Genomic DNA, 10,153 nt, shown 5'->3' on the forward strand with positions numbered 1-10,153 from the left:
ATCACCCTCAAGTTTAAAGGATGGATAAGAGACACTACATTTTCATGGAGTGATTTGTAGAATAAATTCTAGTTTTCTTCCTTGCTATAAAAATTTGGAAACGTTTATAGTCAACTGGATACAAAATATGTAGAACTAAATTACTGTTTGCTAGCTTGCTAACGTCGACCTCACTCCCTCCTCACTAAAATGGCCGCCGGACCGGGTTCGTGTCATCCCTCAACGGTTGTTTAGTGTTGCTAGGCAACTTCAAAACGCCGTGGGAAGAGGAGCGGAATGGCAGGGGACCTGTAGCGATTACTGAAGAGGGCAATTACCACAGTGTCTGGAGATATTTCCGCATATACTCAGTTTGTTTTCTCTTTCTTATCTTCTTTAAACATTTTTCGTGTATGATGTCATCTGGCCATCAGCTTCTCTCAGTGGACTTTAACCGATAAAAGTACTATTATTTAGCCGTTCGTCAGCAGAACATGTCTTCTGATTTGCGTTAACTAACTAGGTAACCCAGTTAACTGCCGGTTATAACATGTTTAAAGCTGCCAATGTGGAACCTGCTGCCTTTCAGCTCTTTAGAGATGTATTTATAGGGCAGAACTGAACTTTTTTTTTCCTGCCCTGATCTTTTATACAAGACAACTGCTGCATAGTGTGTGAAGCTGAATGGTGAGAGATGGGGTCAGAGTCAGTGAAGGTGGTGGTCAGGTGCAGGCCCTTGAATGACAGGGAGAAGGCTCTCGGCTCTAAGATGGTGATGTGCATGGACCTGCACCGCTGCCAGTGCTTCATAGAGAAGCCTGGGGCAGTGGATGAGCCGCCCAAACAGTTCACCTTTGATGGGACCTACTTCATTGATCAAACCACTGAGCAGATGTACAACGAGATTGCCTATCCTTTGGTTGAGGTAGGCCTGAAAATAGTTTTCGTTTTACATGTCGATAGGAAGCAACAGTCTGGAGATCCAGACATTACAAGAGTACCACATTGGTCACTGGACACCCTTAGTTCAACATCAGTAGCCTATATCTTATTGCTAATGACTGCAGTCCTCATTATTTACTTAACAGTCTGCTGTCAGTCACTTGTAAAGGTCATCAGGGTGTTGCTTTTTTTATAAGGAAGCGTCATGTTAAAGGTCACTGATGCCACATTTTTCACTTTTTACAGGGTGTCACTGAGGGATACAATGGCACAATTTTTGCCTATGGTCAAACTGGAAGCGGTAAGTCTTTCACCATGCAGGGAGTGTCCGAGCCTGCAGCCCAGAGGGGGGTTATTCCACGAGCCTTTGAACACGTCTTTGAGAGCATTCAGGTAGGTTGGGCATCTGTTGTCCATTATCCATTGTAAAAATTCATGGATTCCATGACAAATTGAAACATGCAGTCTCACCCAGTCCAGTATGTATTTATTACTTTTGCCTGCTAGGGGAATACGGTATAGATGAATACTTGCTTTAGTCTGTTGGTTCTAGTCTCTGTCCTGGCTTGTCTCTGCTTTGTGAGTTCAGTGAGAAACATTTTATATGTTTGTGTGCATGTTAGTGTGCAGAAAATACAAAATTCCTGGTGAGGGCCTCTTATTTGGAGATTTACAATGAAGAAATCAGAGACCTTTTGGGAAATGACACCAAACAGAGATTGGAGGTAAGTCTCTTGAAACAATATAGATTAAATTAACAAATCAGACTTTGCTGTGTAACACAAGAAGGCAAAGTGATGATTATGAAACCTGTTTCTGAAACTGTTCTCCAACAGTGAACACATTGCTTATGCTTTGTACACAATACTGTATATGTTGCCATAGTCACTTGAAAGCACATGACTCCTTGAAGGTCAAGGTGTTTCAGCAAGGTGACAGATTTGGATTGTTTGTGTTTTCCGCATGTGTGTGGGTGATGAATGCCTAGTTGAAAGAGCACCCAGAGCATGGGGTGTATGTACGGGATCTCTCCATGCACACTGTGCACAGTGTGGGAGAGTGTGAGAGAATCATAGAGCAAGGCTGGAGGAACCGGGCAGTGGGCTACACCCTGATGAACAAAGACTCCTCGCGCTCCCACTCCATCTTCACCATCCACCTGGAGATTTGCAACACTGGTGAACACAAACACAATTATACAATACCTTTTAACATGTTGAAGCATATCTTTAATCTGTTTAGTGATAAATATGTCTTTGTTTGTTTGTTTGGTCCAATTATTTCACTAGTGTTTCAACGTTTGAGTGAATTTACTCTACATTCTCAGATGGAGCTGGGAAGGACCATCTACGAGCAGGTAAACTCAACCTTGTGGACCTGGCAGGAAGTGAGCGTCAGTCTAAAACCGGTGCAACTGGAGAGCGACTCCGGGAGGCCACCAAGATCAACCTGTCCCTTTCTGCTCTTGGCAATGTCATCTCTGCTCTGGTGGACGGACGCTCCAAATACATCCCCTACCGGGACTCCAAGCTGACTAGGCTGCTGCAGGACTCCCTGGGAGGGAACACACGAACCTTGATGATTGCCTGTCTCTCCCCTGCAGACAACAACTATGAGGAAAGCTTGAGCACTCTGCGTTACGCCAACCGGGCCAAGAGCATCCAGAACAGGCCTCGTATTAATGAGGACCCTAAGGATGCTCTGCTCCGAGAGTATCAGGAAGAGATCAAGAAGTTGCGGGCCCTCGTCTCAGGCCAGCTGGGCACTGCTAATCTTTCATGTACGTGACTTATTTTGTGGCTAGGCTTCTTTCTTGATATTAAAGAAACAATTTTTTTATGTGGGTATTGCCAAATGATTTAAAAGTAGATTTTATAAGAGTGATGTTTCATTCTAATTTTCTGGTTTGTTAAATCATTTTTATTACCTGTCTTGCTGCTTTTTCATGCAGCTCTACTGTCCGGCCAGTTGTCTGAGGCTTCTCCTGCTGTCCCTTCAAGGCCACAATCCAGCACCACAGAAGCAGAAAAGGAGAAGATTAAAGAGGTAATTCCAGTGTTCCCACACCAGTATATCACTTCACATCACTTAAACTGAATGAGATCCAGGTGATTTATTGCTCTGTATTCTGCTCTCTCCAAAGGAGTACGAGGAGAGGCTCGCCAAGTTGCAGGCTGAGTACAATGCAGAGCAGGAATCTAAGGCAAAGCTGCAGGAGGACATTGCTGCCCTGCGTTCCTCCTATGAATTTAAGCTGTCTTATCTGGAGAAAATCCGAGCCAGCAGGGGGAGCTCTGTCACAAAGAATGGTAACAAAATCATCTGGCCACAACACTTTTGGCCTTGAAACAAGAAACCAACAAACACATTTTAAAAATTGTTTCAAATTGTGTCCACCACCTGTATACTGCTTTGTGTTGTCTTGTTTCCCAACATCAGTGAGCTCCAGCTGTATGACACAGGTCGCTGAGGAAGAGCTGAGCAGCAGCACAACTGAGGAAACTTCCCTGACCGAGGTACTATCCAAGACTATTTTCATTAGTCATCCAAAACATGTAGTTCCAAAATTAGGTATCACACCACCTAAAAAATAAAACTATGGATTATTAAAAATTTACTGGATGTTATTTTCTCAGTCCGCTGTACCATGTGCAGCTGTCAGTGTCCAAGAAGGTCCAGATGGAGATGGGCTCATAGACTCACCTGATGTCACCACGGCAGGGTCTCTGGACCAGAAACATGTTCTGGAAAGGTTTGTGGGCTTCAGGGGTAAACAACACACATTCTACATATATACTCTGGCACCGTCAAAGTCAGGGACCAAACATGTCGTCCTTACCATCAGCACTGCTTTTACTACAATGCATCTTTCTTCATTGTATCTGGCAAATCATTCTGCACAGGATGTGAAACCATGTGATGGAACCAACTGATTGAAGAAAAATACATGATAATATCGTATGCTTACACCATTACTTTCTTCATAGAATTTGATTACACATTGTTGCATACATTTGCATATTAATTGCAAATATTTAATCTCGTTAAACTACCATGACATCTTTAAGTTTTAAGCCATATATATTTGCCTATTAATGTATTATTTGTCTTGACCACATTCTAATGATTAAATACCTAATTAGAGGAGCTGGTTATGTTTTTATACATGACAGTTGCTACAGCTCCATTGCCTCTTAGCCACATAGTTTGATGTTATTATTCTACTTACCACCCATCCATGAAGTGTTCCTATTCATCCATCTGCTCCCCAGGCTGCAGCAGCTAGAGCAGGAGGTGGTAGGAGGAGAGCAGGCCAGAAACAAAGAGTTACAGCAGAGACACCGACAGAGGAAGAACCTCGCTGATCAGAGAAAAGTCCAGCTCATCAGGGCCTTGTCAGAGAACAGCGAGGATAGTGAAAATGTGCTGTTAAATGTCTACAACTCCATCCAGGAAGAGGTCCATGCCAAAAGCCAGATGCTGGTCAAAGTCCAAGGCAAGGTCTGTCACAGCAGCTGTCAGATAAATGCAATAGGTTCTGTGGGATATGCAGTTTATTTGGAGCAAATTTCAAAAATAGAACTAGCCTTTGACAAAAAAAGGAATCTGTGTTTTTGGTTTTCTGTAAAGCATTTTTTGTTGATATAATTGCTCCACTCTAAAATATCTTCATTATTGTAAAAATATCAAAACATCCATTGTCTATGTCACTACCAAAATTTCACTACTCCTCGTGATTGACACAGTAATGACTGAAATATACTCTACTACTTGATAGAAGCTGTTTTTATTTACCTGGTTTCGTGACAATAAGAACCTCAGAGAAGGAAATCAGTCCTAACTGGTCCAAAATTTTCAGGGTGATGCATATTTGCTCATACTATTAGGCTTAGGAGTACATTTTACTTTTTTTTTTTTTTTACATTTTATCAGCTTTCTCAATCTACAAAATTAGGCTACTTTTGTCTCCTCTTGGAGGGTAACAGCTGTTATTTTATTGCATGTCAATAACATGCATATTCTATAACTCAATTCATGGTGTTATACAAAAAAAAAAAAAATCACATAAATTGACCCTTACTTAGTACCAAAAATCTTTGCACTAACTGATACTGGATAACGTGAAATCAAAAATACAGTGTCTTAAGCTTTCAGTGCTGAATCATATGCTCTGACATTCAACCATAAAATCAAATGAACCTCTTGTGGCAGCTGAAAGCAGCCAAACTGGAGATCCGTGACCTGCAGGCAGAGTTTGAGGTGGAAAGGGACGACTACCTGGCAACCATCCGCCGCCTGGAGAAGGAAGGCCAGTTACTACACAGCCTGCTGGAGCGTATGGTGCCCCTGGTGCGCCGTGACTGCAACTACAGCAACCTGGACCGCCTGAAGAAAGAAGCTGTCTGGGACGAGGACAGCGCCTCTTGGAGACTGCCAGATGTGATGGTGCAGAAAACAACACTACCTTCAGGTGGGATGTATGAAAAGGGCATATAGAAAAAAAGGCTGAATGAAAACTTATCAATGATGTTTCTTACAGAAATACACTTTCTTTCTCTCTCACAGCAGTGGCTCCAAAACTTCCAGCTCGCAGAAGCTCAGCTACTGATATAGGAGATCCATTTACAGTCTGTTTATGTTCCATGCATTATCTTTTACTTACACCCACTGAAACACTGTCACAGAGTCTTACCTCCGTCTGTTTTTAGCAGGTGGAAGAGGACAGGTATAAGGAAATGCTGGACCGCAGTGACAGTGAAAATATCGCCAGCAGCTACTTCAAGTCAAAGAGGGCGAGCCAACTGCTGGGAGGTGAAGCCACCAAGGGACACGGTAAGATTAGCTGTACTTAACATCATTCTATATTTCTGGTTTCTCTTTTTTGTTGTCAGTGCACAAAAGTAATCATTTTTATATTGGAGAAAGTTAAGAACTTCTCAAAGTTAAACTACTTACTTACGAATACAGTTGCTCAGTATACATGCCAATATTTAATCTGAAAAACAAATAAAACTTTTCCATTTACAAGATATTAATTCTAAAGCATCAACCATCTGCAGCAGTCACAATACCAAACCAATTTATATTTGGCATTTTCTCTCATATGACGGTTTTACCCCACTGATGGAGTTCTTCTCCTACAGTCATCCACTCTCCTCCCCTTGTTAATGGGGCGTCCCACCTAACTGTGAGCGGTTCCAACATGAACCTGCCTGTCAGCTCAGACTCCGTTCTGCCACGTCCCTTCCGCCTTGAGTCGTTGGGTGTCCCAGTGTCCAATGGTAAGGTGAAGCGTAAAAAAAGCAAGTCTCACATCCATAATGAGGGGAACTGAAAGGACTGAATTCACATGCCCTTTCTACTCTAACATATCTCACTGTCTTTTGTTTTTGACAGAGATTTTATACGCTGTGATTGATCCAATATTGAATAAAATAACCACTGCTAACAGAAATGTGTATATACAGTAGAAGACACTCTTTGTGGACATCAGTCCAGTTGTGACATTTTTAAAATCACATCTTAATGTTAATTTTGAACAAAATGCTACCTACAGTATCATACTACCCTTGAATATTTGCACTGTATTAAAAAAAAATGTGATTCATGCACTGTGAGACTCAAAGTCCAGCTTCTCTATTTCACTTCTAATGTATTTTGCTGTCACTGATTGTAAACCAGTTTTAGCTTTTTCCATTTCAAACATTTGAAATTCTGCATATGCTGCTGAATAGAAATAAAATTCATTAAGTTATCCTTTTTTTTTTTTTACATTTTTGATTAATTTAATTGACCACAAACAGCTTTTTAAAGTTGGCTGGTTTAGAGTGCTACAGACAGTAATAAGAAAACTCAGCTAACAACATGTCAGACCAGGGGCCGGTTTCACAATAGTATTTTAGACTGGTCTGTAGTGTTAGGCCAATCTTAATTCTGCTCATAGATTAGTCTAATGCAAGTTAGACTCTTTCACAAAAATTAAGACTGACTCATAAGCCAAAAAAATTAGACACCTTACCACCAGGCTAACTCAGGCCTAAGACCCATGTTACCATGGTAACTCTTATGCAATTTTCCATCTTTAGGGGTTACAAATTGGGTTACACTAGGTCAATCCTGGGACTTGAGGTCACACTGTAATTCTTAGAATTCCTTGAGACTCAAGCTGTCTGTGATGTTTTGGGGAAAGCAGAAACCTCTCTGATAGAGGGTAAATCAGCATTGCCATGGTCACCAAGGTTGGAGGAGGCTTTCCTAGACAACACAGATAGGTGGATGTATAGATTCTATTGACACAGTTAGACATTCAAACCAAAATGTGCTGACAGTGACCTGAAGTTTAATGCAACGTGACCTGAACTGACATGGGTAAAATGCAGTTCCTTGTTTAGAAACTAGTGAACCAGTTAGACTAATTTTTCATATTGTAGGCTGATCTGCTTGGGTTAAAGACTAAGACTCAGACCTTCAGAGGCAGAACGGAAAGAGACAGCATCCGAGTTGCAGATGACTTCGATGTTCGCTATTTCAGTTCTCCTTGATAATGTACTTAAATAAACTTTTTCAGCTTTAAGACATCAAAGGCTCATGTCCACCTTTCTCCACTGAGGTGCTGACCATCGCTCAAAATATCCACAACAGTAACAATCAGTGACACCAACTGACCAGTAGCACCCAACAAAAAAAGAGGAAAACATTTCTTTCTTTGCGTCTTGTACCATGTTTTAAATCTTTTTTGAATGTCTTTGATGCTCCTCTCAACTGTGGGATTAACACTGTTCACTGTCACTGCAATTTATTTCCATATAAGATTTTTTTTTTTATTGTTACACTCTTCACTAAGTTTTCCAAGTAAAATGTCCCTGTTGAATTCCTCCAAAAGACATATTTTCTGCTGGGGTTGGAATTGGATGCGGTCACTTGGTCAGCCATTTTTTTTGTTTTGAAAAAGGTCTTAATTTACCCAGAATTCATTGTACCATAGTCCTACTTAAGATAGTCAAGAACTAAACTGCTTTATGCAGTGGATGAATTTAGATGTCATAAGCCATAGTCAAAGTCTTATCTTTGTGAAACAGGCCCCAGTTTGTAGTGTCATAGCAAGTATATGACTCTACCATCACAAATGGGGAAGGGGGGCCGTTGTTATGGCAGCAGAGTGCTGACAGGTAGTGATCTCATGTTACACGTGACCTTTTGGGTCAATTCACAGCTTGACAAGCATGAGCCGAATACAAATCTGTGAATTAAGAAAGAGAGTCTGTATCTGTACTGTAGGTGTCAGGTATTTAAAATTACAGAATATACATCAAATGCAACCTGCTGTTTTTTTTTCTTCAGACAGCAACAACTCAAACACCTGTGTTGCATTTGTATCTCCTATACGGATAAGCTCAATCCTTTCTACAGATCACTTTTCTGTCTGAGTATCTCATTTCTAATTTTGGCTATGGCCTGATTTCTTCATCCATTGTTTAATATTACTTGACCTGCAGAGAGCCGTGTCAGTTTCAAAATTTGACACCCTTTATTTGCCTGTGTGTAGACACACTAGACAGAGATCCTGGCCCATTAGTCGAGCCCCTTGCGCTACTGAGAGATAACACTACAGAAGGCAACTGTAATCGTCTCTTACAAAAATCAACCACACACTGAATCCGTGGCTTCAAGGCTGTTACATAACGAAATGCCAAGCTATTCAAATAAGTCAGTGGGAGGAATTAAAAGTCTTACATGGAAGGGATGGAGAGAAAATGGAGAAAGGAAAACACTGGTCTGCTAAGTTCACACGGAGGTGGGGCTCAAGATAATCGGATAATGGAAGAACAGCTGAGCAGGCTTTCTCATCACTCGAGTGGCGTGTAAGATGAGTATGACTGATAGTCATTCTGTAAGTGAAATGCTGGATGAAGCAGAGAGGCTAAGCCACTGTGCAGGTTTACAGGGATGAAGGTTTGACTGAATTGAAGGCTCTTTGCTTCTTTGTGCCACACTGACTCTGAAGGATGTAATTCAACAGCTCAGTCTGAAAAGGCAAACCATTAAAAGCTCAAATTAATCACATTTCAAATCACAAGTCAAAAAGTCTTCAATGACTGGTTACAGTAAGCTACATACTTTAAAATGTTGGTTGTATTTTATCACTTGCACAGAAACAGATGGACTGATGTAAGGTGTTTAAATTAAATTGTGTGAGGATAGAGATAACTACACAATGTATTAAATGCAGACTTTTTTTATTTTCAATTATATCAACGGAAATGGTAAAGAGTAGGTAAAAATAATCACATGGGCATTGCTTTTCATTCTGGATAAACATTCCCAGTATTATGACTGAAGGCAGTTACATGAACACAGTTTGTCACATATTTTTGAGACCATCTAAACAATAGTTATGAAATGGTAAAAACAAATGGGTCATCTGTGGATAATTCAGATCTTAATATAATGTACTGCTGATAGCTGCTAAAGTTTGGAAAACACTGAAAAAAATCACCTCAAAACACTTTCAAAATTTAGTTTTTCAATCATCATGAGCTGCATAAATGTATCTTCTGACTTGAGGCTTTGCTCCAGGAAATGTACTCAACAATCCACTTATAGGCACATCTGTGAGCTATGAAATTGACAAGTAATGTAAAAATCCTGTTGATTTGGGTTGATGTTTCCTTTAAGTAGAAGTACAACGTGTGTTATATACAGTGTACCTGTAATTAAAAAGAGGAGCAAGAGTAATGGAAATCCACTGTGTGATTTTCTTGTGATTCAAAATATTATCATCATTTTGAAATGTGATTTTATGCACACCAAGGTTTATTACTATATATTTTTCTGTTATTGAAATGAGATATAGAATAAACATAAGTATCTAGTGTATACAAAAATGTGTCTTAAACATTCAGCAACCCCATAATGCATCTAATTTGGAGATGAAGGGGTAAAGCTATTACTTAAACACAACATTGATGTTTTGTCAAGTCATACTTAACTGAAATCTGTTACAGCAAACACAATAAGACATTGTGAATAGATATCATTATATTAGTGTGCCATTTTCATCAAATATGTAGAGAATCAGGGGTTTGTGTGAAAGTAGTCTCGTGATACTAGACAATCGGAGATCTCCGCCTACTGAAGTCTGGGGATTTCTAAATGCACGGCAGTTGCTTGAACAGCAATAAGAACAGCCGCTAACAAACCTACATCCCTTACATTTTGTCAAGGACAAGCC

General features: G+C 40.3%; 1 protein-coding gene across 6 annotated transcripts; it reads left to right on the forward strand.

The window, feature by feature from the left end:
- The first annotated feature begins 59 nt into the window (after positions 1-59).
- Positions 60-9,547, forward strand: kif17 (kinesin family member 17). Of its 6 annotated transcripts, XM_044348219.1 has the most exons (16): positions 60-502; positions 636-904; positions 1,168-1,314; positions 1,545-1,646; positions 1,910-2,099; positions 2,249-2,701; positions 2,873-2,967; positions 3,065-3,230; positions 3,361-3,437; positions 3,558-3,673; positions 4,194-4,422; positions 5,134-5,392; positions 5,488-5,549; positions 5,631-5,754; positions 6,066-6,203; positions 6,319-6,676. In XM_044348219.1, exons 2-16 carry the CDS (start codon positions 674-676, stop codon positions 6,390-6,392), a joined length of 2,463 nt encoding a protein of 820 aa, XP_044204154.1. In that variant the 5' UTR covers positions 60-502; positions 636-673; the 3' UTR covers positions 6,393-6,676. The 6 variants fall into 6 exon arrangements, with proteins under 6 accessions (XP_044204154.1, XP_044204153.1, XP_044204155.1 ...); XM_044348218.1 differs by having other exon boundaries at positions 62-904; XM_044348220.1 differs by having other exon boundaries at positions 63-904; positions 5,634-5,754.
- Positions 9,548-10,153: the final 606 nt, after the last annotated feature.

The sequence above is a fragment of the Thunnus albacares genome, chromosome 4 (genome assembly GCF_914725855.1).
Source record: "Thunnus albacares chromosome 4, fThuAlb1.1, whole genome shotgun sequence".
Classification (NCBI taxonomy): domain Eukaryota; kingdom Metazoa; phylum Chordata; class Actinopteri; order Scombriformes; family Scombridae; genus Thunnus; species Thunnus albacares.

Bases quoted from the DNA above. Each gene is read 5' to 3' on its own strand.
- kif17 (XM_044348219.1), top strand. From the start codon at position 674: ATGGGGTCAGAGTCAGTGAAGGTGGTGGTCAGGTGCAGGCCCTTGAAT. The intron at 905-1,167 runs GTAGGCCTGAAA...CACTTTTTACAG, and splicing joins TTGCCTATCCTTTGGTTGAG to GGTGTCACTGAGGGATACAA. The intron at 5,550-5,630 runs GTCTGTTTATGT...GTCTGTTTTTAG, and splicing joins ATATAGGAGATCCATTTACA to CAGGTGGAAGAGGACAGGTA.